Source organism: Chelonia mydas, chromosome 16, assembly GCF_015237465.2.
Source record: "Chelonia mydas isolate rCheMyd1 chromosome 16, rCheMyd1.pri.v2, whole genome shotgun sequence".
Classification (NCBI taxonomy): Eukaryota; Metazoa; Chordata; order Testudines; family Cheloniidae; genus Chelonia; species Chelonia mydas.
The window spans coordinates 17,913,594-17,932,550 of NC_057857.1; the positions used below are offsets into that span (position 1 = coordinate 17,913,594).

General features: G+C 42.5%; 1 protein-coding gene across 2 annotated transcripts in view; it reads left to right on the forward strand.

Moving 5' to 3' along the window:
- The window catches only part of COL5A1 (collagen type V alpha 1 chain), a 245,806-nt gene that overhangs the window by 39,979 nt on the left and 186,870 nt on the right, over positions 1–18,957 (forward strand). For both annotated transcript variants that reach the window (XM_037879482.2, XM_037879483.2), the window contains exon 2: positions 16,794–16,961. In XM_037879482.2, the coding sequence (XP_037735410.1) occupies positions 16,794–16,961 (168 nt within the window). The remainder of the gene's footprint in view (positions 1–16,793; positions 16,962–18,957) is intronic.

Sequence of the window (18,957 nt, forward strand, 5' to 3'; positions counted from 1 at the left end):
AAAAAGCTCCTTCCCCTCACTCGTCTGTAGGTACTGCTCGCTTTTGTGTGGTGCTTCCATTATTTCTGTCCTCCTCATTTGATTTGGTGCCGAGCGTTTTGAATACCAATTGGAATGCATGTGATATGCCTTGTGGTCCTGGGGGTTACTCTCCAAAGCATAGATGGAGCGGTTAGCAAAGCCGGAGGGCGGTAGCGGTGGTCCAGGCAGTGTGAGCTAGCTATTTAGAACAGGGGACTGAGAGTCAGGACTCCTGGGTTCTCTTTCTGACTGTAAGTCGCTGTCATGTCACCTGGTTTTCATTCTGGAAGCTGAAAAATGCCTAGTAACTTACATGGTGGGTTTCTGCTGTTCAAAAGGGAATGGAAAAATGGAAAAGGCTTTGCTCAGATTGAATAATATAGGTTTACATACATGTGTAACTCCTGATATCATTTGCATGTACCTCCTGAGGGAAGAATACAGCCCAAAGCCTGGAAGGCACAGAAATGAGGGCCAAGGTTTTTCAAAAGTCACTAGCCATTTTGAAAGTGTTTTTTGTGTGTGCACAACTTGGGATCCCTTTAACGGGGCCTGTATTTCAGAAAATCAACCCCCCTTTAAGGCTTCTCACTTGGGCACCTAAAAATGGAGGCACCCCAAATGACTAGTCACTGTTGAAAATCTTGGCTGATAAGTCAGTTTGCAGAGCTTAATAAAGAGGGGTGTTAAAGCCTCCCAATGTAGGTTTTACTTTGTTTCTAAAAAATTCACTTTACATATCAAATGTTCCCTGGAATGTTTCCTGAAATGTTTTAAAAGCAATTGCATTTATAACCTATTGTCTTGGGGGAACACTGAAATCCTGTAGTGTTTTAAACCCAAATACAAGCGGTCCCTGAGAACCAGAAAACCAAACCAACCAGAAAACAGTCAAGTCTAGTTTCAGGGTCACAAAAACAAAGTAAACAAACACCATAAATGGTGAAAAGCAAATCAGATGCATCTCGTTCGGTATGGTGCTCTGTCCCCCTCTAGTGGTGGCAAGGCCACAGATAGTTTATTGAGCTTGCTATATTGTTGGCTGACAAGATGGGTGAGGTAATATCTGTTATTGGACCAACTTCTGTTGGTGTGAGAGACAAGCTTTTGAGCTACGCAGTGTAGCTTGAAATCTTGATTCTTTCACCAACAGAAGTTGGTCCAACATCTGTGGTTGAGGATGACCTACCTAGGGGTATGGTGTTAAACAGATTTTAACATCCTTTCAGTTTTAATAATCTCAGGTTCTATGAGTAACAGTTAAGGAAAAACAACCATATTTAAAATACTTGAATTTTATCCTCACCGTCTCCCTTTAAGGCAAGGAGGTGACTGTCATTTTAAATTTCCCTTTGTATCTACAAATCCACAAATCGCACCCAAATCTACCTCCAAACACCGGTACTCCCACAAAATTTTTTTGAAATCCTAAATGGGCTCAGGAGCCATCTGAGATGAGATCCCCAGCTCCGTCTAAACTGGGCCTTTAACCAAGTGAACTGAACCGTTTTAAAAGTTGGTTTAAACATGTTTCTCCTCCTCCCCCCCAATTCATTTTAAACACCATTCAGCCAGCTTGAATGGTGTTTAAAAAGAGTTCAGAAACTGAATGCCAGAGTCTCAGCTGGCTGAAATCCCCCTAAGTCCTTTGAAGTCAAAGGAAAGATGCTAATTTACACCAGTCGAGAATCTGGCCCCATGTCCTGGCCTACAGCATACCATAGCATGGCTGGTTACATACTGCTTGGTCAAATTGTATTTAAGCCAAGTTTTAGAGGTCCATTGTAGAGTAAGCCGGAGAGAGATCCACTCCACCTAAATACCTGAGCTAGCTGTACGGGGAAGCAGCATTGTCCCAGCAACTCTAAACTGCATTGGGACGTGCCAGTGTTGGAAGCCAGCTAGAGCCATAAATGTCATGCTGATCCAGGCGTGCATGATCCAAATGGCTGGGAAATAAAAAAAGACACCAATGGGGAAAGAAAAACAAATTGGTCCCCCAATCTTGGCTTGTTGAATAGTACACCAGGCAGTAATTTTAGACAGGTTGGCTTTCCATTCAAAGCGGAGCTAGGCCAGGCCGTGGGCAGAATGGTATGTGAAGCGTCTCCTCCGGTGCTGTGGAGACGATCAGCAGAGGCAAAGACGGGGATTGCAAAGCTGTTGATTCACCTTGTTCTTTTGACCTTGCTGACAGAACATGGCCCCAGATGGAATCCCTTACCACTGACCAGTGTCCCTAGGGAACGTTCTGGGAGACACTCAGCCTGAGGCAGGGCGGGGGTATGTACAGCTGGGAAAGCTTGCTACAGTCCTGCCTTAAAAGGGCTTGTGTTTCCCTGTGCCTTCGCCAAACGGATGTGGTTTTGTCAGGAGCCTGGCTGAAAGCAAAAAGCCATGTTAGGGCCCCATCCTCTGAGCACCCAGGGAAGTCAGTGGCAAAAGTCTAGTTGATTGCAGTGGGAGCAGGATCGGGTAGACAATGAGCAATAGGGGAAGGATGCTGGTTGTGTGATTATTGTGACCTCGTATCTTCGATGATGCTCACTTGTGTGATTCTCTGTCTCTGCAGTGTTCCTGGGAAGGGCTGTGCATGGCCCCTGAGGGAGGTGCCTCAATGTGGAATGTGCTCCAGCCCTTGCTCAGGGCTCAGACGCTCTGCTTGCGTGTCATTTGCCTCTTCCCATGGGATTGGGCCTGTGAGAGCAGGGACAGGAAGCACCTTTGGGATGATGCAGGCGATCCTTCAAGCTTGACTTGTCATATAATGAATTGCTTTGTTCACAGGGGGAATATTTGGGATTTTTAAAAATCCCACAAGGGATGATATGACTCAGTGGAGAAACATTCGGTCCAGCTGACATAAATCAGCATAGCACTGTTGAAGCCAATGGAACTGAGCTGATTTGCACCAGCTGAGGATCTGGCCCTTCAGAGCTTGGGGTTGTTATATGGCTTCCCAGGAGGGGAGAGTATTTAAGTGTCTTGATAACAGGGTGCAAAACTCCCCAGCTTTACTGAGTCCCCTTTTTCGTTGGCTAAATGGATCACTGAGTTCATCCAGCTGGTGGAATGCTGAGTAATTCCAAATGGCCCCTGCAATAACTCATAACATGGTCCACCCGAGGGCAGTCTTACAAAGATAAGGGAACAGTTGCAGTCTGTTGAGGAGCTTATTTATTTATTTTCTCTATTGTGATTTAGCAGCTTCTGTCACCTCATTTGGTTGACCTTGAAATTGGAATTATTGAAGAAACGTGGCTCAGAATCGGGCTGGGGTGCTGGGTTGTTTGACTAGTTGCTTGAGAGCGAGTGAATATTGCAATCCCAGGGGTATGAGTGAGTCTACAGGCTCCAGATAAGTCCTTAACTAGAGAGCCAAATTCAACCTTGGTGCAAGGAGAAGCGTTTACATTCAATGGGAGTTGTATCCAAAAACACCAGGGTTGCATTTGTCCTCTCTGTCTGCTTAGGTACTTATGTGGATCTCAGAACTGTGATATCTGGCTAATGATCATGGGATTTAAGTCATTTCCCCTCCAATCTAAGGCATCTGTTTAAACACATAAGCATTTAGCTAGAGAGTGCCAAATCCAAGCCTGGTGTAGAAGCGTATTGAATTCAAACGCTCCTGCTTACTCCAGGTCTGGATTTGGTCCTGTCCCTTTGAATCATGGTAATAATGGAGGCAGTGAACTACATCTGCGAATGTGAGGAAAGAATTTGGTGTTTATTAACTCAGTGCTAAACAGACAAGCTTTTAAAAATAATCCCCCCTTAAAAAAAAAAAAAAAGGGAAAAAGAAAGAAAGGGAGAGGGGCAAGGGAGTCCATTCCTTTGACGTTGCTCTGGCTGTTTGATTTCTTTAGCCAGTTTCCGTGCAGAGCTGTGAGGCATTCAGCATGTTGCCCTGACAGTAGCTTTGTCAGTGAACAGGAATTTTAGCTTGAATCTTCCCCTGCAGGGGAACAGGCATCCAGATCTCTCCCTTTCTTAAAAAAAACAACCACCTGGTGGATTGACCTCATCTGATCAGGCCAGTACTTCAAAGAGAGTTCCATTATGGGGGAAATTCCAACTCTTTCCCCCTCCCTTGTGACTGACAGCCCATTGGGCTGTGGGTGTGGGAGATTCCCACTCTGGAGTCCCTTTCTGAGGGCACATGCCCCTGCTGATGTGTACCAGATTTGGAGGAGAATGCTGAGTGCCAGCTGGCTGGTCCTGTATCTTGACCCGCTGAGATGTCGCTACAAGCAGTCTTGTCTGGACAATTTTTAAGCACTTTTTCCTTTTAAAATAAATAAAAACACCTCTTTCATCTGTCCACGTGAAGAAATTCTCCCTCTGCGTTCAGACTGACCTGTGGCCCCCTTCCCGTCTCCTTGAAGAGACACGAAAGCAAAACTGAACCTTAGTCTCTAAGGTGCCACAAGTCCTCCTTTTCTTTTTGCGAATACAGACTAACACGGCTGCTACTCTGAAACCATACAGTGCATAATGTCTTTCATGCAGAATAAAAACTTTGAGGAATAAAAGTGAATAATAATACTTTGCACCTGTCATCGGAGGACCTCAAAGGGCCTCACAAATACTAATAAAGTAGCCGTCACAACACTCCTGGGGGCGGTATCCTTTATTTTTAAAGATGAATGAACTGAGAAACAGACACGTTATAGCTGCTGAGGATGTGGCTCTTAAAAAGGTGCAGCTCCACTGAAGTAAGAGGAGCTGCATCCATGTATATTAGCTGAATACCTGGCTCTAAGTGACTTGTTTAAAGTCACGTAGTGAATCAGTAGCAAAGCCATGTCTCGGAGCCATAGCTCTTATGGCTGAATTCTGAACTCAGTTCTGATGAAAATCTGGAGCAACATCATTGAAATCAAAGGACTTTGAATTTATACTGGTGTAACTGGAATCATAATCTGGCCCTTCATTTCCTGTTTTCCCCCCAAGTCCCTGCTTTAAATGACACATGCAAAATGTTAATTTCTCTGTCCCACAGCTATTTGTTATGATTTAGGAGGCATCTGCAAAGGAGAAAAGATGTGTCTCCAAATAAGATCTGAAATGAGATGGAGAGCTGCTGAGGCAGAGAGACAGAGGAAAGCTGTTCCAGATGATACAAATATGAGTATATGCTTCCAAGCATAGCAACATCACACTTGGCAAACTGTTGGAACAGTGGGCTGGGAGACCTAGATTATTTTCCTTACTCTGCCACTGACTCACTAAGTAACCTTGGGCAAGTCACCTAACCTCTCTGTACTTGTTCTCCCTATCTGTAAAATGGGAGTAATAATGCTTAGCCACCTTTCTAAAGCTTGAGACACTTGGATGGAAGGAGCTATATAAGTTCAAAGTAATTCTTCTTTCTTCTTCTTTACTATCATTTATTATTATTATTTACGATGATAAAGTCAGTCCCAGAGACATTTTTTTGGATATCCTGCAGCTGTTGGAAAGTAAAGGACGCCTTGGTCTAGGCTGAGCATTGTTTCTCAATCTCTACAGTTTGGTGACCCGTTATTTGAAAACAACATTTTTCACGACCCCTTGATATTTACTGTAAAAAGTAAGAGTGAAAAATGTCTCGACGCTAAGCCTATATAATTGATTTGGGTGTGTTTTTTGAGGGGCTGACAGCATACTTGACCTTGAAAGGTAAAGATGTGCGGGGAGTGATGGGGGGAGTGATATGATCTTCTTTAGGTTGTAATAAAATTTTCAATGCCCATGACTCCAGCGTCTCTCCGATTGCCTTTAATGACCCGCCCCCGCCCCCGGGATCATAACCCACTGGCTGAGAAACACTTGTCTGGAACTTTCAGGCAAGGATTCAGGTTGGAACAGACCAGAACTCCACCCTCTCATGCCTCTGTGGATTTCTTTTTAACTGTTTGGAAAAACAAAGCTCTGTTTCATTCTTTGGTTGGCATGCGTTTAAAATGCACAGGTTAGTCCTGGAAATAACCCACGCTAGATGCCATCAAACAGTGCAGAACGAGCGATCTGCATACATTAGAATCAGAATGGTATTAAACAAGAGATGAGAATTTTAGGAAGGCCAAGATTTCATGGGTGTCCCCTCTCTTCCAAAAAAAACCCCAACCAAAACCCAACAACAAAGTATAGTTGGCATTAATTGGCAATGTGGCTGGCAAACTCAGCTGAAAGACTGGGACAGGAAGACTGAACTGTCCCATGAACCAGACAGATAGTCCTTCCAGGCGAGCCCTGAAGGTAGGCAGCAGGGCACTGCAAGCTTGTCCTGTTGCTTTCATTACTGCAAATGTTTTTCAACAGATGGCTTTGATCTCCCAGAATGTCAAGCCAGCACCTTTCACAATCAATGAAATGAACTCGACAGTTTATAAGTGCACACTGGGATAGGTTTTCCAGATGTGTCCTTTTTTTTTTTTAAAAGAAATATAGTTTGTCTTTTACTAAACACACCCTGTGTGCCCCGTTTGTAAGCAGCTAGCGCTCAACGTGGGTAAATTGTTAGTAGCTGTGAGTACTCAGGGAATCCCAGTGAGAGTCTCAGCTCTTCTCTGTTGCTAAATGGGCACTGTTTTATTTCAGAAATTAACCTAGCCTGAAATTATTTTAAGAGTTCCTTATAGAACTGAGACTGTTTAGATGTAGGTCATCATTGTGGTATTGCCAGCTCTTGTGATTGTATCCTGAGTCTCATGACATTTGGTGTTTTTTCTTAAAGCCCCTGCTCCTGGAGTCATGTGCTCATCTCAGCTTTCATTAAAAAAGAAAAAGTAACTTTCTAGCCCTCGTGGATGGAGAAAAGTTTGAAAATGTGACCCCTAAAGGTTCAAGAAGGCAAACAAAACCCCCAGAATGCATTACTATGGGCTTAAAAATCCTGGGATTTAAAAATAATCTCAGGATTGTTTGGGGGATTCATGATTTTTGAGCACCTGGGGTTTGCCTTACTGGTATTGTATGCTGCTGCAGTGCAATTTATACAGGAAAACTGATTCATAGAGGTGACTACATGTAGGGTTTGAGTGGAAAACAAGGAAAAGGAAAAAGCCAGTGCCAGTAAATGGCACCATGTAAAGCAACGAAAAAGCAACTGGAAATTACGTCAATCAGTAGCATCTCAGAGCGACAATAATTTAAGTGTTAAATTCAGTCATGAGTCTCAGATATAATTGCTTTCCTTGGGGGATAGGCATCTGGGGGCATTATGTATCTGAATTCAATGCCTAGAAAAATAAAGGGAGAGAGAATTGTATAGTGGTTTGTTACTGGTAGATTTGTCATTTTTCAGACAGTGGACTCAGCTCCCTACAAGTAGTTTATAAGTGATTTATGTGTTCTAGCCCTTGGTAAAAAGGCCCGTCAAAGTTCATAGCTTTAAGTAATAACAAATATTACAGGTAAAAATATTGTTTGCTGGGAGTTTCAAAGGGCTCTAGGGCCCGTCTCCCACTGAATTTCAATAGAGTTTCACTCCCTTAGTGTCCTGTGAAAATTACATTTACCTCTGTTTCCAAACTGATTCTGATTTGCATAATCTCACTTCCTCCAGCTATTGGCCACAGGCACTGCAGTGCTGATGGTCAGAGACACAAAAAGAACTGGGAAATGTCCATGCAAATTTGGGCTTGATGGGATGACATTTCTTAGTGGAAACACCAGTTTTAGAGAGCATACAAATACCAAAAAATGCCACACAGTTTCCTCAAATGCAGTGAGAAGAGGGATTATTACAAGCGAAATGGGGCATAAGATAAGATGCTTCCACAAATAAAGACATAAATCGGACAGTCCGGTTCTGATCTCAGTTACACTAACATAAATCAGGAGTGGCTCCACTGAAGTCAATGCAGTTTCACTGATGTATGGGAGATCAGGACCATGCCTAGAGAGAGCTGTGTCTAGCTGAGATGGGTGGATGAAATTAGAATCTGTGGGCTCATTCAGGCTTCCCCCCAAACTTGAACTGAACCTGTTTGGAGAAACAACATGCATTTCAATGACTATTTACCCCTATTATTTTTCATATACACAAACGGCCATTGTGCTTCTAGGCTGTGTCTGGGCCCAAAAAGTTTGGTGGAAGAGGGGAAACTGTAAAGGTGTCCTAGGATTAGGAAGGTCTTTTCTCTCAAGATTTCCAGCACAGATTTGCAGGGACCCAAGAGAGCTGGATAGATTGGATCAGCATCCAGACTGTGTGGTCATTAGCCAAACCTAGACTGCAGATCACTAGCGTCTATGTCTCTCGCGATAAATGAGCAGCGATGAAAGCCATTGGATCAAATCTTGAAGTCCTAACACAGCTTTTCCTCAGTTCTTACTTCGGCAAAGCTCCCACTGACTTCAAATCTAAATGTACTGATTTTTAGATTGTAAGCTGCCTGGGGCAAGAACTGTCTTTTTGTTCTGTGTATGTACAGCGCCTGGCACAAAGAAGTCAGTGACTGGGGCTCCTAAGTGCTACTGCAATAGAAATAAATAATAATAATTTCCTAGGTTCAGGCTCAGAGTAGAATCATCAGCATTTAATTTATTGTTAATATCTTACTCCTTGTCCCCTTGTTACATGCACAGGCCTGCATTTATCTGAGCTCAGCTAGGTGTGTGCAGCTAACTGAATGGCATTCACTGTCATAGCTAAACCAGGGTTCTGTTAGAGTTTTAGTCTATATTTTGCTCCTTGACTTCCAATGTGTAATGCCAATGAAAAAATCCCTTGTTATTGCATATGTCCAGAAGGATCAGAATTACATTTTCCCTGCCTAAAATTATATTTACAGTACAGTCAAGGAGGGGGAAAGGTTGGTATTAACAACCCAAATGTGTTGGGTATGGTGTTTACATCCAGTCGTGTGAATTCATAATGTTCCAATTTTCACTTTCAGACTTCTAATGATACTTTGGTTTCCTTTATAGTTCATTATAGGCTCTTTTGTGATCAGCCTTGAAGCACCGTTAAAAGTCGCATCTGGTGGTTTTGCAGTATTACAGGGGATTACTGTCCACCAGGGGTGGGGCAGGTAATGCAAACCGCTTGCATTTTGGCTGGAGTCTGTGTTCCGACCACCAGCCCAGAAGTCAAAGGACTCCACTCCAATAATGTTTGACATCAACACCGCTTGATTTTCTTAAATAATCTTGTTAAAAAGGGCATTGTGTGCATTTGTGTGTCTGCAGCCCGAAGAGTGGAGTTAACTAATTTAATAGTAGCTCCTTCTAACCCCAGGTTTAGCAGGTAATTAACTCAGGAAGGTTGGCCTTGTGGTTAAGGCCCTGGCCTGGGACCCGGGAAAGTTGTTTTATTCCTACCTCTGTCACAGTGTGAACTTGGGCAAGTCACGCAGTCTCTCTTTGCCTGATTTCCCCACAGGTAAAAATAGGGAAATAATACGTCCTTTGTCTGCCCCCTCTAGAAGCTCTTTGGTGCAGGACTGTCTCTACAGCATCTTGTACAATGGGGCCCTGATCTCAGCTGGACCCTGAAAGACGCTACCATAATACAAAGTAATAATCATAACAATGGTTCTTCTCTCATTCACGCCTGTTTTTAAACCAAAGCCAGTGTAACTCCCTCAGCATTCAGTAGAGTTACTCCTGATTTACACTGATTTAAGAGCGCAAAGAAGTTGGATATATTTCTGCTCTTTGCATCCTCTTGCCTGATCTGGGTATGTTTACCGCCCTTTTAAAGTACTTGTGAAAACGGGTAGATTTTAGGACCAAAGCTTGGTTGTCAGTTTTGTTGGCCAGTCTTGCTGCATCTTGATGGAAAGGATGATCTTGTGTTTAATGTTGCATAGTAATGTTATTCATGAAGAAGCAAGCAAAAAAAAGAGACCATTTAGAAGACAGTAGCTAATTCACTTTGAAAATCAAGGCCAATCTCAGTGCCACAAACATAAGAAATACACTATCAAGTCAGTTTTGATTCAGTCCAGTCACCATCCTTCTGCCTCTGGTTCCATTGCAGATTTTGCCATGCTTCTGGGTTTCTCAGTTTTGTTTACAGTGGGCCCCAAAAGCCCAGTGAAATAAAATTATTGGTTCGCTGATGTTGAAGGATGCTGTGTCTGGGTGAAAATCACCCCTGTGCAGAGAGGTAGCATTAGGTTTATATACCACTTAAGCCTTATTTCAAGGGATTGAGTGACATGCAAGTGGTCCATAGGCCCTTGTGCTGCCCCTCAACATGGCATGAATTTCGTCCTCCGTGTGCTGCTTTCAGATATTAGAACCAAGAACAAAGTGAACTGCAACAGAATTGCATTGAGTGATATGGTTCCAGTCACCATACATCTCTGGACCCTGGTGTAACTATTGGAGTCAGTGGAATTGCACCAAAGGTGTTTTTGTTCCATTATTTTTAGTCACACCATGTACTTTGAACCGAAAATACAATGGGTAACTTTTTTTCTCTTTTCACTGACTCCTTCTGCATGGTGCAAAACACCCTAACGCTGTTGTTTGTAATAAAAAGACAAGATATTAAAAAATAAAATAAATCAGTTTGTTTCTAAGAGCGGAGAAGTGCTATCCTAGGAATAGTTCTGACCTTTCATATTTAATATTGCTCAGTCTTGCCCCTTTAATATTTTTTTAACTCCTATGGAGAGACAGTATCTTCATTACAGGAAGATCATAAGATCATAGATCTCTGGCCCATCAGCAGGGATCCCAGACCTGGCACCAAAATGATTTCCCCTGGTGCCCACATGAATTGTGAAGGATCCACCTCTCCCCTATGGCCAGCAATTCCACATAGTAACTCAGACCCCCAAACTAATAAGGTTTCACCAGAAATAGAAGATCATAGGTGCCCATTATGGGTTCTGCTGCCTCTCTTACATAGTTACCTAGGGAACAAAGATAGTGTACAGTGACATCCTTAGGAAGCTACCTAGGATGTAAGATGATACTGTAGGCTTTATGGGTGCAAGGAGAGGCATGTTTAAACCATACAGTAATTCTTGCAAGAGTCTTCATCCTATATAGGAAATATGCCCTACTAAAAGATCATGGGCTTGATTTTACCTTTGGTGTTGGTGCAGGTACTCTCTGTCGCTCAATTTATATACAGCACCTAGCACAATGGAGGTCTTCATCTTGGTTGGAGTCTTACTTCTGTAACACACATAATAACACAATAATGTAGAGCTCATTGACTATTGGGGGACTTTGACGTTCTCATCGTATGATGAACAGATGTCTGTGCATAGTTAATTCATCCCAGAATGGTGGTATTCAACAATCAGTCAAAGGGAATTTTCATGGTCCCTGTTTCAAAGGAAATCCATTTTTGATCAGCATGTTAAAGGCACATGTCATGTTTAACTTCAGACGGTGCCCATTGCCTTGCTTTCTTGTTATATTTAATTTTATCTAGTAATGGTCCAGATATCCTTGAATGCCTTACAGCTGATGAAAAATCATGTCGGTGCGTGCACTCCTAGCAAATAGGCTGCAAAAGCATGAACTTTTGATGAAAGCAATCATGATGGCTGGTTATAGAACCTTTTGTTTACTCCAGACACCACTTCTCGTTGGTAGTGTCATTTTTAAAGGCAATTGAAAGGAAGGATGGTCTTATGGTTAAAGTTCTGGACTGGGAGATCTGAGTGCTAAAGACTCCTTGTACAACCTTGGCAAGTCACTTCATCTTCCACTTCTGTCCCCCAACTGTGAAGTGGGCTTAATCCTGCCTTTTTCTCACCCTTGGTCTGTCTTGTCTACTTCGACTGGAATCTTTTTGAGGAGGGTCTGCTTCTCCCTATGGGTCTGTACCATGCCTGGAGCATTGCAGCCACTGGAAGCTCCTTTAACAACCCATAGCATTAGCAAGAATGTTTGGTGCGATGTTCTCTGGCACAGCAAGTCTCCTTCACAATTTATATGAATAATGATTGGCACTTAGGGCCTTGCGAACATAAAAGATTTGAGCCTCACAACAGCCTTTTGAGGCAGGTCAGTTTTAGCATCTCCATTTTACAGATGAGGATAGAAAAGTAGATATTGATCTGAGCCAATCACCTTTTTGTGCACACTGGAGAATGTGATATGCTATATTCAAACCCTGGGATTGCCACATATGAGTCCCTTTGAAAATGTACACAGCGGGGAAAAGGTGTTAATTGTCAGTTTGCACTTTCCATTTGCCGTAATATTCAAGTCACCAAACTGGCTGATATATCACAGAAATCAGTGTTACTTGAAACGTTGGCTGCTGTTTGATTAAGAAATGACTGCAGACTGAATTGTTCCTAGCAGGAAACCAATCAATTTAGGCCAGTGGATTAATTAAGAAATCACAGTGGAAACCTCCTATCTCCAATTCGGCTCCTGGAGATGACTTGTTTTCATTGGAGGTAATGGCACCTTTTAAAGATATTTACACTTGCTCCAGATGGCCTTTTAGAGTATCCATTATTTTGCAGCCATTTCATATCTGTTGCGGATGATATATCAGCCCCTCTGCTGCTGTCTTTCCTGGGCAGCGCAGCACACAAATTGTTTTCCCTAGTCAGACTGGGAAGTTAGTGAAGAAGCAGAAAGAGCCACAGGGTATGTCTGGGTGTCCAGCAGCCTCAAAAAAGAATCCACTTTGTATTCATTACAGCCAAGTGCTACCTTTTCTCTGCTGCAAGGAACATTACACAGCATAGATGTGCTTTTCTTTGGTGGGTTTTTTTTTTAGACTCTTCTCTTTTACATCCTCAGAAATACCAGGAACTCATGGATGGTTCAGAATATTTCTGGGCTTAATGAAGATGGTCCCCTAATGGTAAATGTCTGTATTCTGAAACAGTGGAAGGTACCTCCCACCATTGCTCATCTCTCGGTCTAATTTAGGCATTTTGTTGAGTACTCCTCAGAGTTTTATCTAGATGCTTTCATGGCATTCCAGGCTTGGATACAGCAGAAACTGGTGGAATAATATTTTCAGGCGGTGAAAACCCTGAAAAGGTTTTTTTTTTTTTTCCTAGTGTACTGTACATTAAGGGTCTATTTGTCAATAGTTTTATACAGAATTAATAAATGATTACTAGATATTAACAAGCATACCACAGGCAGGAGCGGGGTGTGTTATACAGATGGGTATAAGCACATCAGTAGAGAAGGTGTTATAGACTGGTAGATAAAGTTGGTGTTATAGGCTACCTGTATGTTATAAGCAATTGGTTGGACTCTATAAATCTATAACAGTTGATAAAATGATTTTTGAAAATGTAATCATGAATTAACCCTTTATAAATGACTTATAAATGTAAGCTTCAAATAATATGTGATTTCCACCCAATCCCCTGTAATTTATTTATTTCTGAAAGGAGGAAGAGGGTGTGGGGGTTTTCTATTTATTTGTTGTTTTCATCTTGTGTACTGCTCTGAAGCATGGACATAATTTATATGTATAACCTCTGATACCAGAAACATGGGGGTCTAATTTCTGTCTGGGAATGAAAAAATTATTTAACAATTTATGTAGTCTGTAAGTATTAGCTTATCTTATTCATTCATAACTGGTATATGTTCCATTTAAAAGACTACCTGTGTATTTATTTTGTTCAGATTCTCAAAGTGGTAACCACAGATTATAAAATAGGCTTGATCTTGATATAAGGTGTGTTTTTTCTCTCTTTCTCTCTCCCTTTCCCCCCCTTTGAAAGGATTTCCCATACTTTATTTCTCCGTGTCTCTAATGTTGGGAGATCTGTCTTCTTCCAGAGAAGGAGCTATCGCATATCAGGCTGCTGGTAGTAATTGTATTTATCATTGGATCCTTCCCTGAGCTAATAACAAGTTGGCGCTCTTAGCCACATATATCACACTGCAACACTGTGTTTCAAAATGTCTGTGGATGCTGGATGCCAGTTTGCTAGAGGTCATTGCTTAGGATGTCAATATCAAGCGAGCTAGCTGATATTTGGTTGCGTCCTTGAGGGTTGAATAAAATATTTCCTCTGGGAAAATAATTTGCTATGAGAATAAAATTGAAATATACTGTCTTGGCAAGGCTAAATAAGGCTGTCAAGCAGAGATTGCTCTGGGTATTGCCAAATCTTTGCTGAGTTGGGTGGTTCATCTTTTTGACAGCTCTTGGCTCAGAGTATTGGGTCAAAATTCACGACAATTTATTGTAAATGTTTATGGTCTGTTTTGGTGAATCCAATTTGCTTTGGAAATGCCATCTCTGCTGCTGATGGGAAAAATGCCGGATTAGCCAGTTAATGGTATGCGCCAGGCATGCTATGTCACTGGTGTTTTAGAGATTTAACATCTGGATGCAAACTAACCCCCAATTAGCAAGGACTGATAGCTCTGAGTGTAATATAGAATCCTTCCATTAGCGATTTTTTTCAAGATTTTTAGCTAAAGCAAATGCTAAGAAGGATGTGATCCTAATGAGATATGGTAAAAAGGCCCGCTGGGGCATTACACCTTTTGCTTCATGTTGTTAGCAGGAATGATTCCATTGCTTATTCTGATGCATTATTGCACACAAGACTATAGGCAGTGAATTCCACTGAAGATCGTGTTCCAGACTGTTTTATCTGGAAATGAGAAAGCCTTTATCCCACTGTCGTTTATGCTTTTTGTGCGGTATGCGCACCTGCTGCAGTCTGCCTTCCCTGCCAGCACAGGTGCCTGAACTGCATAGTTTTCTCTGAATTCACAATTGAAGTGGCAGGCTCCATGCTGGGGGAGAGAAGCAAGAAATGAGCTTTTCCAGCATAGACAGTAATTGGACATTTCTTGTCTTGTAATGCTCAGGTCCTTTCTATTAATTACAATAATTGTATAATAGTAGCCAGAGGGGATTGATGTGCAGAGGTCAGGCCATGTCGTTACTGTAAGGCCTGTGGTGAGACCCGATTAAGAGAGCGAATTTTATGGTGGTCTTGCCTTAAGTGTGTGGTCAGACACAAGGCTGAAATTCCATTGCCTTCAGACATTGAAAATGTTCACTATTGCTACTACTACTCAAACCCACTGTCTGGAGTTTCCTTTGGAGCAGTACAAAGCATGGGACAGGATTTTCAAGAGCACTCAGCATTCGCTTAACTGCTCTCCTTGAAAGCAATGAGAGTCATGCCATTGACTTCAGCTGGCGTGGAAGTAGGCTGGTGTTGCGCACATTTGAAATTTCCACCCGTTGTGCTTCAGTTTGCATTGCTTTCTGCAAGCCTTTTTTACGTGGCGAGGTTTTCACCCCTGAGTTTCTTTGAACCAAAGCTTGCAGTACACTTGTACACATAGAGGATTTTTATATATATATATTTTTTAAGGTCAGGCTTGACAAAGCCTTGGCTGGGATGATTTGATTGGGGATTGGTCCTGCTTTGAGCAGGGGGTTGGACTAGATGACCTCCTGAGGTCCCTTCCAACCCTGATATTCTATGATTCTATGATTCTATATTAGCTTATAACAAAGGATCAAGAACCTGAGATTTGCTACAGCATGTCTTTTTCACTCTATAAAATCTAGACACACCCAACTCCTGGGTAAGGATTCTGGGTAATGTAGTCCAACAAGCATTTCTTGTACTATACTTAAAAAGACCACTAGAAGGTTGTCAAAACACTGTGTACACATATTTCAGTTTTACAAAAGTTAACCAAAAACTTCATCTGAAACCAAGTTTTGCCTGACCTGACTAACTCAAAACCAAAAGCTTTGCAGGTCTGGACAAACCTGGCTTGAGTTTCAGGTTTCTTAACCTAATCTAAAACTCCATGAGTGTTGCCTGGTTTAAATTGTTACAGAAATATGCACAGCTCCAGTGTTACAGTTCTCGCTAAATGAACGTGATTGTGCTCAGTACAGTAGCACCTGTAGACGTTTTCAGGCTACATTTGCAAGACTATAACAGGGTTCAGAAATAACTAGATAACTTCATGGAGGATAGGCCAATCAATGGCTATTAGCCAGGATGGGCAGGGATGGTGTCCCTGGCCTCTGTTTGCCAGAAGCTGGGAATGAGCGACCGGGAAAGGATCACTTGATAATGACCTGTTCTGTTCATTCCTTCTGGGGCACCTGGCATTGGCTGCTACCATCGGAAGACATGATACTGGCTAGGTGGACCTAGTGTGGCCATTCTTATGCTGGTTTTGTTGGGTGCTAAGTCATAACAGTGGGAAGACAAATACATCATTCTAGGAGAGAGAGTGATGGCTGGAATCTCTGGGGGTCCCTGTGCTCTATCACTGGAGGGGAGGGCGGAGGTTTTGGCAAGGAGAGAGGTGAACCAGAGAGGAGTTAGCCCTGGAGGGATGAGTCACTGAGTTGGACCAAGGCTGTGGAGACCACTCCAGCCATTTGGCATCCAGCTTCAAGCTGACATTGGGAGCGGTCTGTCTCCAGATTTGAAGATGCACAGAATATGCATCCGAGTGATACCACAGACGTACAGTGCAGACAGCTCTTTAGGTTCTATAGTACCTGACCGGAACTCTTTTCTACCACGACCAGTTAATACACTGAAGCCTGATTATTGATAAGCCCATTATCCTAACTAGTGTGAATGTAGATGCTATTGTTATACGTGTATAAGTGCCTAAACTATTCCTCTCTGCAGTGAATTAGCATCTCAAACCAGCAGCTTGTTGTTCTAATTTTGCAGATAGCATTAGCAATGTATTTGCTATACAATTATTAGAAAAAAATCTGTTGTGGTTTAAAACGATTATTGATGCTTAGTATTATTATAATGGATCTTTGCAAACACGGATACTTTTGCCTGCTAATTCTGGTTTCTCCTCTTTTCTTGCAGCTGAACCTGCAGATCTCTTGAAGGTATTAGATTTTCATAATTTACCTGATGGTATCACTAAAACAACAGGTTTTTGCACAAGCAGAAGATCTTCAAAAGGTGCAGATGTTGCTTTTCGAGTAACAAAAGATGCTCAGCTCAGTGCCCCAACAAAGCAGTTATATCCTGGTAAGTGTAACCTTTTGATTTGGGACTGCCTCCGAAACTATCAGATCTTTCCCCCCACGTTCTGGAATTGCACTTGAAACACTGCATGTTTTTTTCATTTTGTGTGTGTTTGGAAGGGAAATAGTCTACTATTTTGGGGAGATACAGAGTGTCTAATCATCTAATAATGTTAAAATAACTACACTCATTTTTTCCTCACTTCATCTGAACAGGGGTGGTACGTTATCCAGCAAACATGCAAACACGGGCTAATTACATCTGTTCCCATCTCCGTTAACAAGCTGGTGTTTCTCATTATCTCAGGGTGGTATCCAGTTGTGAATAGAGACTTGGAAGGTGCAAACATTAAATCAGAACACTTCCCCCCGTGAGTCCCAGTTCTTATTGGAAGAAATGTTTAAATTTTAATCAGAATCTTCTTATAGAAATAAAACAGCATTACCCCCCATAAATCCAGTGAGTAGCAGGGTGCTTATTAAAAACCAGCTACACTTCTGACACATTTTAAATTTTGCATTAGGTGATGAAGCATTCATTACATTTCAAAAACAAAAATTTCTGTAATCTGAGAGCATGTGGTCTTTGCTTTAAAGAAAAATGGGCTAATGAATTAGGGCCGAAACTGTCTAGCTAAAGTACTTATATGGCCCAATTTCCTGTAGTATCTGAGTGCCTCACAGCCATGAGTGTATTTATCCCCACAACACCCACACGAGTGAGGGAAGTGCTAGTATCCACATTCTACACATGGGAAATGGAGGCACAGAGAGAGCAAGTGCCTACAACTTCTTAAGTTCATATAGGAAGTCTGTGATGAATCAGGGAATTGAACTCATGTCTCCTGTGTCCGGGACGTGCATGGTACGCACAGTGGTTGGAGCAGGAGTCATGCCTGATGGTCTGAGCAAGAGCTGGTAGCCAGGAGTTGGAGCCCAGGGTCAGAAGTGGAGTCACAGGCCAGTTGTCAGAACCAAGGGTGAGTGCCAAAGTCAGTGGTCAGGAATTGGAGCTCAGGGTCAGAACTGGGTTACGTGGAGTGACAAGGCAGGAGCAGGACTGGAACAAAGCTGGGAACAAGCAGGCACAGGAGTTATCACAGCCATGGGCAGATGCTTTGAGCAGCTGCTGAACTGGTGCTGGGCTTGAGAGTTGGTCTGCTGCCTCCTCCAACAAGTCAGATGGGGTAGCCAATCGGGCTGCCTACTGCAGGCCAGCTGTGCTCCTCAGGTTGCCCAGAGACTGGCTCTGCTGCAGGTCCTGGTTCCTGACATCCTGAGCCCTAGGCTAGCAGCCTAACTGCTGGATCAGTCGTCTTCTGTATAGTGAAGCCTTTTCTCCGGTTTTACTGAGTCCTTACTCCGACCAAATTCTCATTCATGTCAGAGGTTGAATCTGGAATTGCCAGGGATCAATTTAGCCCGCTGTGTTTATCTTGGCTTGTATAAAGGGTGTCATGTGGATTTCAGCGGCAGATGGGATAAATAGCAGCATGAACATTAACACAATCATCCACTGAGAAATACATCTTCCTTGCATAAGGCCTAACAACCAGTAGGAGGGAAAGTGTGTCTGTGTGGGAGCATGCACATATGCAGTGGAATCCTTAATCCAAGGAGACCGATACATACATCCTTCAAAAAGTTTGTAAAAGATTTGATACAAAATCCACTAGTTAAATCAATGGCAACATGGGATGCCACTACCAGTCCTTTTAAATGAAGATGCTATTTCTATCACACCCAATATTTCACTGGTCTAAATGCAAGCCAGTCCTATTGGTGTGACCGTCACTCATGTCCTGTAGAGCTGGATTTGCTTGATAGCAAACTCTAAAATGATATTGGGAGTTCTGTTATTATTCTCATATGACAGAATGCAGGGCTCATTGGTGAATAAGGGATTAACTGAAGTTTAACTTCCACCTTGTCTTGCACAAGAACTGGGGAGCAAAGAGTGGCTGGGTACCAGACAGAGGGTAGAGGATGCCTTTTAGGGG